This window comes from Pipistrellus hanaki, assembly GCF_964339955.1.
Source record: "Pipistrellus hanaki genome assembly, chromosome: 10".
Taxonomy (NCBI): domain Eukaryota; kingdom Metazoa; phylum Chordata; class Mammalia; order Chiroptera; family Vespertilionidae; genus Pipistrellus; species Pipistrellus hanaki.
This window is the reverse complement of record NC_140512.1, coordinates 64,004,597-64,025,948: the sequence shown is the minus strand read 5'-3', so window position 1 is coordinate 64,025,948 and position 21,352 is coordinate 64,004,597. Positions and strand designations below refer to the sequence as shown.

The following is a 21,352-nucleotide window of genomic DNA, read 5'->3' as shown; positions in this document are numbered from 1 at the left end:
TTTTGTTTTGTCTTTATTTTGTTTTTTAAGCTTAAGCTCATTTGAAGTTTTAGCTCTCCTGACATTATTCTTATAAGCTCATTTCACTCTTTTATAGTCCTTCATTACATGCCCTGTTTCCATCTTTTTTACATGTCCTTTAAAAATCTGATCTTGTGGAGATCTCTGTGCAGCTATGTTGGTTACTTAATCGTCACCCCTCTTTTCTTCCTGAGAGGATCATAGTGATTGTAGTTACAGTTGGACATTTGGACACTGCCCAACCTTCTTAAACCATTTTCCTCCTGCGTCTCATGTCATTGAATCATGCTTCTTTTCTTTGAATTTTTTGAAGTTCACCTTACCCTCTTTGATTAGTCCCAATTCCAAATGACATAGTAACTCTCTCTGAATGTTCCTATCGTTTTCCATTTCACCAACTATTTTTTTCTTCTTGGTCAGAATTAGGTCCAGAGTTGAAGTTCCCCTAATTGCTTCCTCTACCATCTGGGAGATAAAATTGTTACCAAAGTAAGTCAAGCACCTATCCGGTGCTCTACTTCTAACCAAATGAGACTTCTATCAGATATCTGGATGGTCGACACCCCCATCACCTCATTTTCTTACGTCTGTATGTGCATTGTTTTGTGACAAGGATGCATCATCTGTATCTTCCATCAAGCTGAGCAGTCTGTTCTGTATTGCCCAACCATTAGTACTTCTATTGCTGTTTCTTTTCTCCTTCACTCACAAGCTCTTAGCATGTTTCTACTCCATAAAATTTCGCATAGATGTATGTTTTCTTGGCCAATAGTGCTACTCTGCCTCTCCTCCTAAGATACTATTTGTAATACATAAAAGGCTAAGCAACCGTCCAACCGGAAGCTATGACGCACAATGACCATCAGGGGGCAGATGCTCCAACTAGTAGCTGTAACGCTCACTGGCCACCAGGGGACAGATGCTCAAGCAGGAGCTGCTGAGCTGCAGTGACTTGGCAGCTGCAGTTCTTGGGTGACACACCCTGGAACCAGAGAGGAGGGAGCCTGATTCTGAGGTGCCTCACCCGAGAACCACCCTCTGGCAATCTGGGACCCCTTAGGATGTCAGAGAGCTGGTTTTGGCCTGATCCCACAGGCCAGGTCAAGGGATCCTACCTGCTGGAGAGACCCTGCTCACTCTGTAGCCACCCTTTGAGCCATGGCGCTGCCCCAGGTGCGACCGGCCAGGGAAGGACTGTGGGAGATTGGCTCCAGGGCTGTTGGGTCCATCTAGCCCAGTCCCACCCCGCCGGCCACCTTCTAATTAATTTTCTTACAATGTGCACGAATTCATGCACCAGGGCACTAGTTTGTAATATAAGTGACCAAAGCAAGCAAGCTAGCCCCAACCTGTCTTGAGTTTTCAGTCCACCAACTATAATCTTATAGCTAATTCCTCATATACTGTATCTACCACTCAGTATTATAATCTTGATTTTCACTTCATTATCCTTGATCCATATTTATATGTTGGTATCTGAAGCCTTGAATATTGTTTCCTGATGCCTATACCATTCTTTTCTCTAGTGAATTATTGGGCAGTTTCGACATCATTATTGCTCTTGCCAAGTTATATCTACTGCCCTCCAGAGTAATTGGTTTACAACTTTTTTCCGGGGTGTTTCCATCCCTCTCTCACCACATTCTGTTTAAGCTTCATTGACCAGTCCTTCCCGAACAGGATGGACTGGCTAAGGAACTTCTAAGACCCCTCCTCAAGGCTAAGATGAACTAGTGACCTAAAACCTCACATTAGCCATAAGTTCAGCCTTCTTTACCCAGCTAGCAAATGCAGTTTATGAGTAGTAAAAGTAGCATTTGGTTTTTCTTTCTGTTAATTTTCTCTCTGTGGTCTGATGAGGGCTCTGTTAAGTAGGGAAATGACCACAAGAGACAGAGGAGAAGAAGGAAACAAAGGGACCTGTGCAGACGAGGACCTGTGTGGTCTGCTCGGACCTCAGCATTTCTCCATTACATTCCTTTTCTCTGGCAGGTGGATTGTTCTTATGTGATTTCGAAGGTTTCAGTTTCCAAGAGTTCCCCTTGTTCATTAGTTAACTGCTTATCTTTTCTGGCTTCCCACCTTAGAGGGTTGTTGAAAGTGTTAAATGAGACAGTATATGTTAAGTGCTTTGTACTAAGCAACAGGTGGCAGCTGTTATTGTTAAAGGCGTGAGATTTAACTCTTGTTTGCTACTCAGGCTGAATCAGATTTTGAGCTTTTCAGAAACAGCAATGCCTGGAGGTTCTAGTGTTCTCTGACATAGAAATCAGTGCTAACTGTGATGAGATCTTGAGTGCTGTTTTTTTCAATGAGTAACTTACTTGATTTCTGGATCTGTGTTTGAAAATAGAGACTATATTTAGTAAACACAAATAAACTTTCCAACACTCAAAGTAGGAGGTACTGTATATAAACTTATATAAACTTATATACAGTACCTCCTACTTTGAGTGTTGGGAAGAGATATTTAATAACAGCTGTTGTATTACTGTTGTTAGTTGACATTATTGAGCATGTATCACATGCATACTGAGCACTTTACATGCATCCCCTTAACCTTCACAGCAACATTGTGAACAAACATCCCATGTTGTTCTCTCTCCATCCGGGAGGCAGAGTAATAAGTTGCCCAAAGTGACACACTAATAAGGGACAGAGTCCCATGCTCCTAACACTGTGCATCCTAGCTCTTAAGCTAAAATACGCACATTTCTTTTGTACCATTATTTTGTGTCAACAGCTACAAACGGGTGCATGAACCAGTTGGCCGCTATGCATGTTTTGGCGTTAACTCCTTGCCCTTCTGCATGCATTACTACAGCTATTACAATGCCCTTGGATTTGTAATTAATGGTGGCTGTTATCTGAATGGACAGGTGTGCAACTGCTTATATTCTCTTGGCTGAAGAGGAAGCAACAACCATTGCCGAAGCAGAAAAGCTGTTTAAGCAGGCCCTGAAGGCTGGAGATGGCTGCTACCGGCGCTCTCAGCAGCTGCAGCATCATGGATCCCAGTATGAAGCACAGCACAGTAAGGTTTCCTCCAGGTTGAGGCGTTGGGGATCAGAATTGTCACATGATTAATCAGAGCAAATTTTAAGGCCAGTTCAAAATATGATTCTCCTAGATGGGGATAAATACTGGTTTTTGCCTTTTTTTATTCTCCCCCCCCCCCCCTCCTATAAGAGTGCAGAACACAGTTAACTTATAGCTTCATTACTGTTCAGATTCTCTTTTCTGTTCATAGATTCCTAATTCCAAAAGTAAATGGCAATAACCAATAGTGGTAACCTTTTTTTCTCCCTAGATTTTTTTTTTTTTTTTTTTTTCATATTTCTGTTTACCAAGTGCTTCTTTGAGTCCCAATTGGGAAACAGCACTTAAGTTAGTGTTAATGTTATCAAATGTTTTATTTTATGGGTATTCTATAGCATGGGCTGAAATAGGACCATTAAGAAAATAACAGTTCTCACCAGTTTGGCTCAGTAGCTAGAGTGTCCGCCTGTGGATTCAAGGGTCCCAGGTTCGATTCAGGTGAAGGGCATGTACCTTGATTGCAGGCGCATACCCAGTAGGTAGTGTGCAGGAGGCAGCTGATCGATGTTTCTCTTTCATCAATGTTTCTAACTTTCTATCCCTCCCCCTTCCTCTGTAAAAAATCAATAAAATATATTTTTTAAAAAGAAAGAAAATAACAGTTATTGGTTATTGTCTCAATATTTAGCTCTTATTTAAGAAGCACTGGTGTTGATTTCCAGAGAGAAAGAACCAGAGAAAGAGAAAGAGAAATAGTTCCTAATTTATCTTATTTTTACTTTAAAATGACTTCTTTTATTTAAGATAACTTTAAAATGAGACCTTTAACTGCAGTACACTGAACTGAGAGTCAGTGATGTTTTGGGGGAATGGTATAAAAACAGGACTACAAAATCATTTCAGAAGTCCCCCCCTCGACCCCCGGACTTGTCAGTTTTTTGATTGTTTAAACCACATGTGTCAAACACAAGGCCCGCGGGCCAAATCCAGCCCGCCAGGCCTTGCAATGTGGCCCGCACCGCGCTGTCATCACTGCACTCCACTGTCAGTTTATGACATTGTCAGTTTATGACTGTTCAGTAAACCATTCGGCCCGCGATTTAGGCTGGATTTTAGATTTTGGCCCCTTCTCTGATTGAGTTCGACACCCCTAGTTTAAACCAAAATTTAGTAATCCTCATGAGAGAGCATTTTCATCATCCAACCTGACTTTGGTTGTTTCCTTAAGGTGGAATTTCTCTCACCTCATTTCTCCCTCCTGCCACTTGGAGAGTAAGAGTGTATCTCCTTCATATTTGCGATTATAAAATTAAATATTAGTATTATACTTGGATTTGGTGCAGGGACTAAGTGCATTACTCCCTGTGACTGAGGTGCAGTGAAATCTTTTCATTATGGCCTGTGTATACATGAGTAGTTTCACAATAATACACAGGTTTTTATTTATATTTTGCAGTAAGTATATGTAAATCAAGACTCTAATCGCCAAATGTATCTTGCTTTTAAAAGATATGTATAAATAAATTTTGAAGACATATTAGTAAGTGTCATTTTGTGAACTAAAAGAGGATTAATACATAAAATTACTTAGCCTATAAGAAATTTTCTTTCTTTTTTTCTGTATATTAAATTCTTTCAACCTATTGCCTATATATATCCAAAAAATATAATCACATCTTTAAAATAATTTGTAGGTACTTGGCAGATTTTCAGCACACATCTTGTTCTCATTGTTTAAAACTTGAGAAGTTAGGACTTTAGCCTTAACATCTTTTAATAGTTGCGTATTATACATGTACTTAATCTATAACAGGTGTGTCATATTTTTCTCAAACATGGAATTTTATTGAGGATTAAGCACATGTATGTTCTCACTGGTCTGGAAACATACCCAAAAGGACATATAATTAAATAAAAGATTTTAAGATAAGAAGTTGTTAATGTACTTTTTAAGGGCCATTTTGGTGACTATTATTATAACTATTTAGCTTGTCAGTGCTTTCTCTAACACTAGGGTAAGTTTTTCATTTTGTTGCATACTCTGTTGTCATATCTGGAATGTATTACATTGCCATCTAAAATGGACTGCTTTGGGGACCTGGAGATGATTATGATGTCAGTAATGTTTGGGGAAGAATAATATAAAACAGAAGTTCAAAATGAGGCTTCTCCAGACTTAATGTCAAGAAGGAAAAAAAAAGATGTTCATTAGGATGCAGCCTGAGATTCACCTCTTGCTTCTTCACCAAAAACATGCACACTTGCAGAATGTCGAATTCTTGCTTGTAAACCACATGCATTGTGGGTATGTTCGTTTCCCCAGCACATTGTGGCAGATGATTTTATTTACCAAACACTGAACATCCTAACTCAAAAGCATGGATTAGAGAGTCAGTCACATGATCTGACCTTCGGAAGTTCTAAGGACTGTGACTTTACTCCGTTAGCAGAGTTGTCAGTTCTCCTGGAAGTAAGGAAAAACTAAGGAGCAGTCTTTTCTCTCTGAGGTTTTACCTCAAACACCTGGCAAAAGGCCCTCTGTATGTCTTCCTGATGATCAGCTGAAAGCTCTTGTTTCTTTTTAATTTTTTAATTTGGGTGTTCTATATCTTCCTTTTCAGGACGAGACACCAATGTCTTGGTCTACATCAAAAGAAGGCTAGCGATGTGTGCCAGAAGACTTGGGAGGACCAGGGAAGCAGTGAAAATGATGAGAGATGTGAGTTTGAATTTGTGGTTGGGAACATAGCAGTGAACCTGACTTAGAGGGAGGAGGAGCCTACTGAGTATCTGTATCAGAGACTGCCAGTCATGGTGTGGTGGCATTAGAGCCAGACTGTCTGGAGTCCAGCTGCAGCTCCCCATGTACTAAACGAATAATCTTGGGCAAGTTACTCAATTTCTCTATGCCCTGTTTTCTCATCTGTAAAAAGAGAATAACAATCCAATCCAATAATCTACATGTATGAAAGGCTAAGTGATCTGCCGACTGGCTGGTAGGTATGACACACACTGACCACCAGGGGACAGACGCTCAAGTGACAGCAACTTTGCAGTGTCCTCTTGCACTCTGGGACCCGTTGGGGGATGTCAGACTGCCAGTTTCAGCCTGATCCCCATAGGCCAGGACCGGGGACCTCACCTGCTGGAGGAACCCACTCCCTCCACAGATGCCCTTTGACCTCCAGGTGCAGCCAGCCGGGAGGGACCGCTGGAGGTTGGCTCCAGAGTGTGTCTGGCCCCATTTCATCTTCGATGGCCACCTTCTAATTAATTTCCTTTCAATATGCACGAATCTGTGCACCAGGCCACCAGTAAGATAATAAACTAATAATAATAACTACTACTACTTGGAATTGTTGCAAAGATTAAATGAGATAATACATGCAAAAATTTTAGTAGAGTGACTGGCATATTAAAGAAGTCTCAGAGATGTCCTTATTAAACTTTTGAGACTATAGCTGGAAGCCAAGAATGAGATCAGCCATTTTAGTGAACTGACTTTTTTTTTATGTGTAGTTGTTAGGAAGGTTTGAATAAACCATGGATCAATTTGTTACCCTCAAATTTAATAATATTATGATCTGATTATATTTTATTCATTTCAAGCATTTTCCTAGGTTCTTGAGTCAGGATACTTTATTTAAGGTAGAGTTTCAAAATGAAAGAGAACGAGGGAGGCTCTTTATTATGATTTAAAATCAAAGCAGTGCTTTTAAGAGAAACCAGTTGATAAATTTTTACTTTTACATTTTAAAAAAAAATAAACACTTTAAATAAAGAAACTAACAGTAGTGTGAATTGTATTTATAAACCATTTCCTTTTTAAATACAGTTTCAGAAAACCTTGGTCAACATTTCCTTCTGCTGTCTTCTGGGTTAGGAGACTAGGTAACTGTTCATTATAAAAATGAAGGAACCAAGGGACCAGGAAGAAGTGGTATCTTCTCCAGTCTCTGCTTTGGGGTTTGAGAATCGACTATGCAGACCGAGTGAGTCTTCTCTCCACTTGTCTCTGGAAAGGCAGTGGTTTCTGTGCGCCTCAGTCTCTGTGGAGGCGAGGCCTGCACTGCATGCCGAAGCCTGGCGATTTCTGCGGGTCATGGCATCTAAGTGAGGTGTGGGCATGGATTCCGGCTCCTCCTTCAATAGCAGTATCGTCCCCAGACCTGAGGATAGGAACAAGAGGAGAGAGATTCTGAAGTGATTTTATTTGACTGAAGGTGACAGATGCACTGCTAAGGGGATCGCTCAGGATTTAATTTTTTCAGTTGACAGAAAAATTTAAATAATGTTTGTTATAATGTATAAGTGCTAATGTTAAGAAAAGGAGATTTCTGCCGGGACTGGTTTGGCTCAGTGGATAGAGCGTCGGCCTGCGAACTGAAAGGTCCCGGGTTTGATTCCGGGCAAGGGCATGTACCTTGGTTGCAGGCACATCCTCAGTGGGGTGTGTGCAAGAGGCAGCTGATCGATGATTCTCTCTCATCAATGTTTCTAACTCTCTATCTCTCTCTTCCTCTCTGTGAAAAATCAATAAAATATATTTAAAAAATTTAAAAAAAATATATTTAAAAAAAGAAAAAGAAAAGGAGATTTCTGCAGAGACATAAACTTGCCCTCAAGCTTTTTAATTTGCAGAAGTTTCATCCCTTGATAGAGCAGAGAAACGCGACCAGTTCCGTCAGCTCTGAAAGAGCTGAGAATTTTATGAAGGACGGGGTCTTTCTCTATCTTAACCTGGCACAGCTGCATCCGGCCTGGTGAAGGATGCATGGAAGAGCAGGTTTTGTTGATTTTCTGTATTATTATATGTTCAAGCAACTTCATAGGAAAAACAAACTTGGGTGATTTTAATTCCAGTTGTTCTCCTGGATGTGAATTGGCTTTGCTCTTCACTAGCTTTGTGATTCAGGGCAACTTCCCTTTTCTGGGCTTTTCATTTGTCCTAAGTTAATTGGGCATACCGATTCTCACCTACAAGGTAGTCAAAACTCACTTAAATTATCTTCCTTTTGCAATCAAGAGAATGGAAGCCCCTTACCGAAGGAACGATTTGGCAGTGGGAACAGCTTTTGAACTTCTTGTAAGGTGTTATTATTCCAAATGAAAAGGTTGCGTTTTCTGTTTTCTCAAATTTAAGGAACAATCCTTTTGCTTGCACTGTGTCTTTAATAGTTGATATATGACACAATTTCTGTTTTCTTTTTAACTTTTACCATTTAGCTAGCCTCAAGCTTTTCGTCTATTTTTCCCCCTGACCTATCTGAGCAGATTTGGAATAGAATTCATCAGACTGACTGGTTTGGACCCTTAGCCACACTCACTCAGAACTGGCATAGATAACTGGTGTGGATGGGGTTGTTTGCTTGTATGAAAGAAACCAAAAGCTCCTCAGGTCTAGAGTAGGGTTTCTGAGTCTTGGCATAATTGGCATTTTGGGTTGTTGTGGAGGGCTACACTTCGCATTGTAGGATGTTTAGCAGTAGTCCCTGGCATCTACTCACTAGATGCCAGTAGCAACCTGCCCCATTGTTACTACCCAATGTGACTACCAAAAATATTTCCAGACATTGTTAAATGTCCATTGGGGGCAAAATTGTTACCCATTAAGAACCACTGGTTTAGAAAACTCTGAAGTGATAAATCTGTTCAAGGCAGACACTAGTTTTATTCCTTTGTTAGTAGACTGAGCTCCCCCTACTCTGGAACAACCCTCTAAAGCAGCGGTCACCAACCGGTGGTCTGTGGACCACTGGTGGCCGTGAGGTTCGAGAGGTCGGCGACCGATCTTCAAAGCATCTCTAGACTTGTCAGTTTCTACCAAAACCCTACGATGGTTTGGGGACCTCTTTTGTCTCAGATGGGATTCCCTGAAGAGGAATCCAAGGTATGGAGAGTAAATGAACTAGGAGGTTGTGGTGTGGTTCCGTTTGGAGGGATGGGAGAGAGGAGGATGTGAAAGCTGGCTGTGGGGTAGTGTTTTTCTTGCTTCTTGAGCCTGCTTCCAGATCATTGTCTGCCTCTCTTCCCTAAACTGCAGCTTCTTTGAAAGTTGAAGATAGACTCTCATATTTTATCACTTGTCTTCCCACCTCTTTGTAATTTTCTGCAGACCTGAGTCATTCCATCTCATTATTGTTTCACTGTCTCTGCAACACTGCGTCTACGGTGTATATCTGGGAGTAAGATTGCTGGGTATTAGAGCATGTGCATGTTTGACTGCAGTATGACTGGAGAGTACACTCTCCAGAATGGCTGCTTATGATCGTGTAAATTTTTGTCAATGATACATGACTATTCCCATGTTTCTCTGTATTAGGTTGTTTTGAGACTATCCTTGTTGCATATAGCTTTTCTTGGTGTTATCCATAATTTTAAAAATACTGTTTTTTTTCTCCCTTTCATTTTATATCATATTTATTTGCTTTTTTGTTTATTTTTCTCTGATTAATCTTGCCAGAGGAATTGTCTATTTTATTAATCTTTTCAAAAGAATTAGGATTTGGTTTAGTTTATTTTCTCAACTTTTCCCCAGCATTTTCTGCTCGTATAGTACAATTTTGTTTCTTCTCCTTCTCCTCTATTCTTGTTTTTTTAATTACCAATTTCTCAAGTTGAACAGTTAGCTCCATTTGATTCTGAGTATTTCTTTATTGCCTTGTATTTTTATCTTGTCATATATATTATATTTTTGCACCTTGAGATATTTTTTACATCATGCTTAGAGAACAAAGATCATATATTTATATAGAGAGAATTTTTGGAAGCTTCCTTTGAGGCTTAGTACATACTTAGTTTTCATAAAAGTTATATATGTGCTTGAAAGTAATATGGTCCCTGTTGGTTATCAAAGTTTATATTATTTGCTAGTTTGAGCTTATTAACCATGTTGTTCAAATCTTCTGAATCTTAACTCATTTTGTCTGCTTGCTCTTTCAGTGTTTGAGAGGCATATAATAGAATATTCACTTCCAGTGGTTTATTTATCTGATTTTTTCCATGTTCCATTAATTATTGCTTCATATATTTTGAGGTATATTGTCAGAAGCATTTATGCTGATGATTATTCTGATGATATATAATATCCTTTGTCCCCATTTTTCTGCCTGGATTTTCTTTTTAACCTGTATTAATAAGATTGGCTACTCTAGCTTATTTGGATTGATATTTGCCCAGTATATTAATTTTCAGAACTTATGACCAAACTTTCTATAATTTATTAATTTTAAATAATATTTATTAAATTGATTGGGGTGACATTGGCCAACATGAACATATAGGTTTCAGGTGTGGGTTTCTATGTTACAAGATCTGTATATTGCACCATGTGCTCACCACCCAAAGTCAAATCTCCTGTCACCTTATTTTAGGATCCCCTTTCCCTTCTACCCACTTCCCTCTGGCAACACCACACTGCTGTTTGTGTTCATGAATGTTAGTTTTATAGCCCACATATGAGTGAAATCTTATGGTTTTTATCTTTTTTTGACAAGTATTTCACATAGCATAATGTTCTCAAGGTCCATCCGTGTTGTTGCAAATAGTGCTATTTTATCCTTTCTTATGGCTGCGTAGTGTTCCATTGTGTATATGGACCAAATCTTCTTTATCCAGTCCTCTATTGCAGGACACTTAGGTTGTTTCCATGTCTTGGCCACTGTGAATAATGCTGAAATGAACATAGGGGTGCATATATCTTTGTGAATACATGATTTTGATTTCTTCAGATATATACCCAGGAGAGGAATTGCTGGGTTATATGGTAGTTCTATTCTTAATTTTCAGGAATTCCCAGGCTGCTTTCCATAGTGGTTGTAGCAGCCTACATTCCCACCAGCAGTGAATGAGGGTTCTCTCTTTTCCACAACTTCTCCAACACTTGTTATTGCTTGTCTTGTTGATAATGGCCACTCTAATAGGTATAAGATGGTATCTCATTATAGTTTTTATTTTAATTTAACTAATTGTCAGTGAGGTTAAACTTCTTTTCATATACTTATAATTCTTCTTGGGAGAGGTGTATTTTCAGGTCCTCTGCCCACTTAAAAAAATTTTTTTTTATTGATTTCAGAGAGGAAGGGCGAGAGAGAGAGAGAGAGAGAGAGAGAGAGAGAGAGAGAGAGAGAGAGAGAAACATCAGTGATGAGAGAGAATCATTAATTGGCCACCTCCTGCATGCCCCAAATTGGAAATCGAGCGTGCAACATGGGCATGTGTCCTTGACTGGAATAAAAGCTGGGACCCTTCAGTCTGCAGCCCAACGCTCTGTCTACTGAGGCAAACTGGCTGGGGCCTCTGCCCACTTTTTGATTGGATTGTTTGTTTGGTGTTGAGTTTTATGAGTTCTTTATATATTTTGGAAATTAAACCTTTGTCAGAGCTACTGTTTGCAAATATCACCTCTCATTTGGTTGGCTGCCTCTTTGTTTTGTTGACAGTTTATTTTGCTGTGCAGAAGCTTCTTAGTTTGATATAGTCCCATTCATTTATTTTTGCCTTTACTTCCCTTGCCTTTGGGGTCAAATTCACAAAATGTTCTCTACTATCAAGATCCATAAGTTTGGTACCTATATTTTCTTCCATTTATTTTACTGTTTTGGATCTTACATTTAGGACTTTGATCCATTTTGAATTAATTTTTGTACTTGGGGACAAACTGTAATCCAGATTTATTTGTTTGTGTGTGGCTTCCCAGTTTCCCCAGCCCCTTATTGAAAAGACTATCTTTACTTCATTGTGTGTTTCTGGTTCCTTTGTCGAAAATTATCTGTCCATATACATGTGGTCTTATTGCTGAGCTTTCTATTCTGTTCCATTGATCTGTGTGTCTGTTTCTCTACCAATACCATGCTGTTTTGATTATCGTAGCTCTGCAGTATAATTTTAAGTCAGGTAGTGTGATACATCCAACTTCATTTCTTTTTTCTCAGTTTTGCTTTGGGGTCTTTTGTGGTTCCATACAAATTTGATGATTTCTCATTCTTTTTTCTTATAAAAAAAATGACATTGGGATTTTGATAGGGGATTGCATTAAATCTTTATAATGTTTTAGGTAATATGGCCATTTTAACTATGTTGGTTTTTCCAATCCATGGACATGGGTATTTTCCCATTTTGTTTTGTCTTTTTCAATCTTTTAGCAATGCTTTGTAATTTTCAGTATATAGGCTTTCACATTCTTTGTTAAATTTATTCCTAGGTATTTTATTCTTTTGGTTACAATTGCATTTCTTTCTCTAAAGTTTTGTTGTTAGTATTCCAGAAGACAATTGATTTTTGCTCATAGATTTTGTATTCTGAAACTTGACTGTGTTTGTTTAATGTTTCTAAAAGTTTTTTGGTAGAATCTTTAGGGTTTTCTTTATATAGAATCATGTACTTGGCAAAAAGTGACAGTTTGACTTCTTTCCCTGTTTGGATGCCTTTTATTTCTTCTTCTTGTCTTACTGCTCTGGCTAGGACTTCCAGCACTATATTGAATAAGAGTGGTGAGAGTGAATAGCCTCTCTTGTTCCTGATTGTTCAGCATTGAGTATGATATTAGCTGAGGGTTTATCATATATGGCCTTTATTATGTTGAGGTACTTTCCTTCTATTCCTATTTTATTGAGTGTTTTAGTTATAAATGGGTGTTGTATCTTAACAAATACTTTCTCTGCATCTACTGATAAGATTATATGATTTTTACCCTTTCTTTTGTTAATGTGGTGAATTATGTAGTAGATTTGTGTATATTGAACCATCCTTGTGCCCCTGGAATGAAACCAACTTGATCATGATGTATGATTTTTTTGGATGTTCTGTTGTATTCAATTTGCAAGGAATAGAAAACCTGTTTGAAGAAATAATGGCAGAAAATTTCCCTAACCTGGTGAAGGAAAAAGTTACTCAAGTTCAGGAAACAAGAGTCCCAATCAAGATGAAACCCCAAAAGACCAACATCTAGGCACATAGTAATTAAAATGGCAAACATTAAAGGCAAATAAAGAATCTTAAAGGCTGCAAGAGGTAGAAAGTTGCCGATAAGGAAGCTCCCATTAGATTGTCAGCTGACTTCTCAATAGAAACACTTCAGGCCAGAAGGGAATGAAAACCCAGGGACTGAACCCAAGATTACTATATTCAGCAAGATTAGCATTCAAAATGGAGGGTAAAATAAAGAGTTTAGCAGATTAAAAAAAAAAAAGTTTAAGAGAGTTTATTAACACACCACACCAGCACTACAAGAAATGCTAAAGGGAATGTTGTAAGAAGAAGAAGTAGAGAGAAAGAGAAGAACACAGGTATAAAGAATAAGAATGGCAATAAAAAAGTACTTAATAATAACCTGAGTTGTAAATGAATTAAGTTCTCCAATAAAAATACATAGATTAGCTGAATGAATAAGAAAACATTACCTATATATGTGCTCTCTATAAGAGACCCACCTCAGGACAAAGGACTCACACAGAATGATGATGAAGGGATTGGGGTTGGGGGGAACTTTTCGAACAAATGTAAATGAAACAAAATCTGGGGTAGCAGTACTCATATCTGACAAAATAGACTTCAAAGTGAAGGCCATAACAAGAGATAATGAAAGCCACTTCATAATAGTACAGGGATAGATAAAACAAGAGGATATAACTTCAGTAAACATATATGCATCTAATACTGGAACATCCAAATATATTTTTAAAAACTGGAAGATTTTAAGGGAGAGATCAACAAAAATAAAATCATAGTAGGGGACTTTAACGCCCTACAAATATCACTGGGTATTAGCATCCAGACATCAAGAAGGAAACAGCACTCCTAAACGACACAATAGATAACATGGAATTAACTAACATTTTACCCCAAAGCTACAGAATATACATTTTTCTAAAGTGCACATGGGACATTTTCAAAGATAGTCCACATTTTAGGATATAAGCTAAGTCTCTACAAGTTCAAGAATACTGAAACCATATCAAGTTCATAATGGCATGAAATTAGAAATCAACTACAATAAAAACACTAAAAACATTCAAACACCTGGAGGCCAAATAGCATTAAACAATGATTGGGTTACCAAAGAGAATAAGGAAGAAATAAAACATCCTGAAACAAATGAAAATGAACACACAGCAATCCAAACCCTATGGGACACAGTGAAAGCAGTCCTGAGAGGGAAGCATTACAGGCCTACCTCAAAAAAGCAAGAAAAAATTGTAATGAGCTATCTAACACTAAACTTAAAGAATTAGAGAACAATAAGAAAAGTCCAGAGTATGAGGAAGAAAAGAAATAATAAAGATCAGAATGGAAATAAATGACATAGAGGCTAAAAAAACCACCATCATTACAAAAGATAATAAAACCAAGAGCTGGTTCTTTGAAAAGATAAACCAGATTGATGGACCATTAGCCAGACTCATCAAGAAACAGAGAGAGGACCCAATAGATCACAAGTGAAAGAGGTGAAGTAACAACTCACCCCATAGAAATACAAAGGCTTGTAAAAAATGTTTATGAACAGCCACATTTTAACAAACTGGACAACCTGGACAAAGTGTATATATTCCTAGAAAAATACAACCTTCCAAAAGTCAGGAAGAATCATAAAACATGAATAGGCCAATAACTACTGATGCAACTGAAGTGGTAATAAAAAAAATAAAAACAACAACAAAAACTACCTGCAAATAAAAACCCTGGTCCAGACAGATTCATGGGGGAGTTTCACCAAACATTCAAAGAAGAACTAATACCTACTCTCCTCAAACTACTCCAGAGAATTCAAAAGGGAGGGACACTTCCAAATTTTTTTTATGAGGACATAATTATCCTAACTCCAAAATCATATAAAGACACTACAAAGAAAGAGAATTATAGGACAATATTCCTGATGAACATAGATGCTAAAATCCTGAACAAAATATTAGCAAATCAGATCCAGCAATATCTTAAAAAGTTCATACACCCCGATCAAGTGGGATTTATTCTGAAGATGAAAGTCTGGTATGATATTTGCAAATCAATAAATATGATACATCACATATACAGATTGCAAAACAAAAATCCATGATTATATTGATGCAGAAAAAGCATTTGACAAAGTCCAATACCCTTTTATGATAAAAACTCTCAGTAAGAGAGTGGGAATAAAGGGATCATACCTCACTAGAATAAAGGCCGCATATGACAAACATACAGCCAACTCAATACTCAATGGGAAAAAAAACACACATTTTCCCTAAGAACAGGAACAAGATAGGGATGTCCACTTTTACCACTCTTACTTAATTAACATAGTACTGGAAGTCCTAGCCATAGTGAGCAGACAAGGTGTAAGGAAAACTGTCATTTTGTACAGATTGCATGATATTGTACATAGAAAAACCTAAAGATTCCATAAAAACTGCTATCTATAATAATAAAAGGGTAATATGCTAATTAGACCGGGCATCTTCCAGATGTCATTCTGGATGTCCTTCCTGATGAGACTGGGGCTAGAGGGAAGCCAGCTCGAGTCCTGGGTGCCTGCTTGCAGCCGGAGGAGGGAAGCCCGGGTCCCAGGTGCCAGAGGGAAGCCGGTATCAGCAGCCAGGGGAAGGAAGGTCTATTCTTGCATGAATATTTGTTCATCGGGCCTCTATTATTTAATAAATGAATTTGGCAATATAGCCAGAGACAAAATTAACACTCAGAAATGGGTAGTATTTTTAGACACCAATAATGAACTCACAGAAAGAGAAACTAAAAAAAAAATCCAATTTATCATTGCAACAAAAATTAAGATACTTAAGAATAAACTTAACCAAAGAGGTAAAAGACCTGTATTCAGAACACTATAAAGTATTGAAAAAAGAGATAGAGGAAGATAAAAACAAGTTGAAGAATATACTGTGTACATGAATTGGCAGAATCAGCATCATTAAAATGTCCATACTACCCAAAGCAATCTATAGATTCATTGCAATCCCCATTAAAATACCGACAGCATATTTCACAGACCTAGAACAAACACTCCAAAAATTTATAAGGAACCAAAAAAAGACCCCAAATAGCTGCAGCAATCTTGAGAAAGAAGAACAAAGTTGGAGGAATCACAATAGCAGATACCAAGTTATACTACAAAGCCACTGTACTCAAAACAGCCTGGTACTGGCATAAGAATTGGCATATACCTAGTTAGATCAGTGGAACAGAACAGAACCCAGGAATCAACCAAGTCATTATGTTCCGTTAATATTTTACATGGAGACAAAGGCATACAATGAATTAATGACAGTCTTTCAATAAATGGTGTTGGGAAGATTGGATAGGTACATGCAAAAATTTAAACTAGACCACCAACTTATACCACACACAATAATAAATTCAAAATGTATGAAAGACTTAATTAAGTCATGAAACCATAAAAATCCTAGAAGAAACCATAGGCAGCAAAATATGTTTGCTAATACATCTCCTAGGGCAAATGAAACTAAGGAGAAAATAAACAAATGGGACTACATAAAAATAAAAATCTTCTGAATAGCAAAACAAACCATCAACAAAGTGAAAAAAGAGGCCACTGTGTGGGAGAACACATTTGCCAATGATACGTCCAATTAGGGGTTAATTTCCAATGTATAAAAGGAACTCAGAACTTAACAAAAGGAAGACAATCTAATTAAAAACTGGGCAAAGGGTCTAAATAGACACTTCTCCAAAGTGGACATACAGAAGGCAAGAAACATTTGAAAAATGCTCAGTGTCACCAATCATCAGAAAGATGCATATTTAAACAACAATAAGGTTTAAAACATCCTCACCTGTTAGAATGGATATCATCAGCAAGTCATCAAATGACAAATGTTGGTGAGGATGTGGAGAAAAGGGAAGCCTAGTACATGGCTGGTGGGAATGCAGACCTGCGCAGCCTCTGTAGAAAACAATATGGTGTTACTTCAAAAATTAAAAACAGAACTCCCATTTGACCCAGTAATCTCACTTCTAGGATAATTCCTAAGAAATCAGAAAGAATATATGCACCCCTATGTTCATAGCAGCTCAATTTACAATAGCTAAGATCTGGAAACAGTCTTAAATGCCCATCAATGGATGATTGGATAAAAATAAAACAGTGTACACATTTACACAATGGAATACTAAGTAGCTATAAAAACGAAAGAATCTTACCATTTGTAACAGCATGGATGGACACGGTGCATCTTATGTTAAATGAAATAAGCCAGTTGGAGAAAGATAAGTATCACATGATCACTTCATATGTGGAATATAATGAGCAAAATAAACTGATGAACAAAATAGATTTAGAGAAGTAGAAACATTTAACAGGCTGATGAATTTCAGAGGGAAGGTGGGGCTTGTGGGTGGGCGTGGATTAACTAGGAGCCCAGCACGAGATTCGAAATCATGCGGCGTAACCCCCCCTGAGTGGTGGGTCTGGTCCTGCCTCGCTGCTGCGGCCACTGCTGATCAGGCCCTCCCCAAGCACTGTGCGCAACCTCCTCCTGTCTGGTTGACCTGTTACAGCATCCCGGTTAATTAGAATATATATATATAGTTATTCATAGCCCATGGACACGGACAATAGAGTGATTAAGACCTGGGAGAATTGGGTGTGGGGTTGGGGGGAGTCTGTGGTGGAAAAACAAACAAACAAACAAACAAAGGGATCATCTGCAATACTTTCAACAATAAAGATAAATTAAAAAAATAAAAATACATAATATTAAAAAAAACAAAATAAAGAAATTATATAATCAAGGAAAACTAAGACTCCACTGGTTTCTTGCCTAAGCTTCTTGGTGATGATCATACCGTCTTTGAAAAGGAGAACAACTAGGAGGGAGCGTGTTTTCATTGTAAAGCAGGGATTCTGTTTTGGCCATCATGTTTGAGATGCCTATTTTACCTTGAGGTGGAGATTTCATAAAAATACTTGGACATGTGTTCAGAACTCAGGGGTGAGGAGTTTGGGAGTTATCAGTATATGTGTAGGGTTTAATGCCATGGTGTTGAGTGAGTTTATAGAGATGTAGATACAGAAGGAAGAAGGTTAGGAAGTGACCCCCAGTGGTCTACAATACTGACTGGCTGGGTAGATGAGAACCATCTGGTGGCTTCGAGAAGGAGCACCAGGAAAGGTAGGAGGAACACCAAGAGAATGATATCATGGAAGCTGAATGAACCAAAAAAATTGAGTAGTGGAAGGGGCCTGAGAGAGAGAAAGACAAAAATAAGTGGAAAGGATAAGACACTGGTGGTCTTAGTGTAGCCACAGAGGAAGTTTAGTGGGAGTAGTGATGTACAATAGCTGGAGTTGGTACATTATGGTCAGGGAGTTGTGTATTTTAGATGGAACATGTCTAGATGTCAAGGTCCAGGGTTTGTCTTAGGCCTTGGGTTACTTGGTTATAGCTGAGGGACAGTGTTCTGCTTTGAGACAGTAAGACAATCAAGAATCTAGGATATCAGATGGGATGTTTACATGGACTGTGATCATCTACAATGAACATAGCACATGAAGTTAAAGAGTAAGACTATATAACGCTGTCACTGCTATGTAGGTCTGTGACTTGGCAGAAAACATGGTCAAAGGCTGGTGGCAGGTGTTGGAGCCTCAGAGAGGGCACTGCCTCCCAAGCGCTGAGCAGTGAGGTTTGGACTTGCTTGGAGAACAGGAGACGCCTGCCCTGCGTCTTGCCTGGCAGCACAAGTTCTGTGGGTGAGTTTCAGAGACAGCACAGCCAGTGAACTCAGACTCCTGTTCTGTAAATAGCTTATGGACCTGTCAGTGAATTGTGTACCACGGAGTCGGGTTGTGGGAGGTTCGACGGAAAGATTGGGGAAGGAAAGAATATTGGAAGGCAAAGGATTACAGAGCAGCTTCGGGATGAATGTCAAAGGTCAAACAAAGTATTGAACTTCTGCCTGTCGCTCTTAAAGCATATTTCATAATACTTAACTTTTAGCATGACCCTATTGTGAAATGCCTGCCAGGGTGAGCATTTATTGACTGTGTCCCAGATAACCAAATGAGTTAACTGTTTGAATAGAACTATTTTCCATAACTCATGTGAATGTGGAAGGGAGTATACCAAACACAGTTACTGTAGTTTGGGCATAAAAGTTCTTCTGACAGTAATTGTTGGCTGGTATGTTCAGCCTCTGATGATTGAGAACAGGAGAGCAAAGCCACGTCACCGGAGGGAAGCGTGCTTGTTGTTGTGTGTTCCATTACCGTCCTGGCTCCGGGCCACGTGAAATGCATCATATTTTCAGTTTGTTCACGATCTCAGGGCTAGGCACAGCCCCAGTTGAAGCTTTTCAAGGTGATAAAGGAAATGTTATACTCAAAGTATTACCTGTCAGTTTTGAGGAGGGTATAAATCATTCTGCTCCCCAAGACAGAATGAGGCTGATTTCTTCCCCAACCTCTTCTCCACCTTCACCCTAGTGGTTCTGGAAGCTGCAGTTTAGAGCTGGGGACATTGTACCGACATATAAGAACAGAGAAAACGGTGGTGCTATGAGACCCTTGCTTTAAGAGAGGAAAGTTTTTGACGTCTTGAAATGAGGTAAAGAATCATCCCTGAGGATGGTAGAGGTTAAATAAGAGAATCTTTGAAGTTTTCTAAGTTCGGGTTGCGGGGGTGTGGGGTGTGTGTGTGTTTGTTTTATCTGATTAGGAACAGGTAAACTGAGTAAGGAATTGATTGGGTACCAAATGGAAGAGGAACCTCCTTTTATACTGAAAATACAGTTACACAGAATCTGTATAAATGCAAAAAGTGTCTCCTTCACTAGAATTTTTCAGGAAAATTTCCTTTTCTGAAATAAAATAAGCATAATTTTGACAAGGAAAGTAGGTGATTATTTAGGTAAGCTTCCAGCCCTTTGATTCTTCGAGCAATGCAGTCATAGATTCATTGTAGTGCCTACAACTGCTATTTCTGAGTGATGGATGTGTTTACCTCATGTGCTCAGTCCAGTGAAGAGCTAGTTAACTTGTGATTTAACTAACTGTCCATCTAGATCTTATTGCTTTTCAATAGATGTAGCTTATTATTTTCATTTAGGTTAGCTCTGAAAAATGACATTTTCTTATTAATGCATGCTTTAGCCTCTCAGGACTGCATTGTATAGTGGTCTGTGTAAATGGATTTCTCAAGGGCTCTGAGGACCCGGGTAAACAATTCCTTCTTTCCTTTCATGGACCTCACTGTCAGTAAAAACCACTGCCAAAATAATACCATGCAGCAGAGTGTCTTTTCTATTGTTTATAATTCTATTTGAACTATAATTAAATAATGTCAAGCTTACAACTGTAACAAAATAGTATCTGCTGTTTGAATAAAACACAGGCCAAATTCTATGCACTTAATTAGGCCAAGCTTGCACTGACCTCAGTAGGAATCTGGCTGAGGATCTCTTTTAATTACCCCTTCCTTAAAATATGTAAAAATTTTCACATTGTTTTCCTCACTCAAGAAACAATGCATGGACAGCTAAACTAATAAAATATTTAAATAGATACAAATCAAACGTGAAGGGTTTAAACAGTTGTTTTCATCCTGTAAGTCAGCTGAGAAAAAGCATGCATACTATAGTTCTAAATTATGTCCGTAGAGTATTTCAAAACCAGTGAATTAGTTCTCCTTTAAAAAAAAATTGAGCTCATAAATGTTAACCTCAGAAGTGCCTCAAATTCTCCCTTTGAAATAAACTTGAACTGACAATAGCCAGATGATGTAAAATTGAAACTGAAATTCTATCCTTGGCCCATCCCATGTTCTTCCCCATAGGTATTAAAGGAATCATAGTGTTTCGTTGTATGTGAACTGCATTATTTAGACAAATGGGGCATATAAATTTCTTACTGCCAGGAGAAAGCAATTACCAGTGTGGAGAAGATAGCTGGCAGTAAATAAACAGAACTATGCTAGATAGCGAATGAGTTTAAACATATATTTAGAATGACTGGGCTTATAGAAAACAGACCTTTATATTTATCCTATGCCTTCATTCGAGTTCCTTAATAGAAAGGCCAATTATATCACCAAGGCATTTTATATGTTATTTTAGCATAAATAAATAAATAAATAAATAAATCGAAATAAGCTATACTGTACAACCAAAACTAAAATGGGAACTGGTTGCACTGAGAAAAACAAACAAATGGTATTTTGAAAATGTGGAATACCTATATGAATGCTGGGTAAGAATACTGGCCCCCCCTTTGTGAAGCCCCCACGTTGTATCGGGGTGCGCTGTGAGCTGGGAGTTATCCTTGTTTGCAGATAAGAAAAATCAG

The 21,352-nt window shown here is 38.3% G+C and overlaps 1 protein-coding gene across 13 annotated transcripts in view; it reads left to right on the top strand.

Annotated features, from left to right (window-relative positions):
• Positions 1-21,352, top strand: part of ST7 (suppression of tumorigenicity 7) — a 227,770-nt gene that overhangs the window by 143,525 nt on the left and 62,893 nt on the right. For 8 of the 13 annotated variants that reach the window (XR_014796149.1, XR_014796150.1, XM_084896965.1 and 5 more), the window contains 3 exons: positions 442-510; positions 2,901-3,055; positions 5,682-5,779. Coding sequence is in view for 11 of the 13 variants with exons in the window: in XM_084896965.1 (XP_084753091.1) it covers positions 442-510; positions 2,901-3,055; positions 5,682-5,779 (322 nt within the window). In the remaining 2 variants the exon portion in view is untranslated. The remainder of the gene's footprint in view (positions 1-441; positions 511-2,900; positions 3,056-5,681; positions 5,780-21,352) is intronic. The other 5 variants (XM_084896967.1, XM_084896971.1, XM_084896964.1 and 2 more) reach the window with 1 other exon arrangement.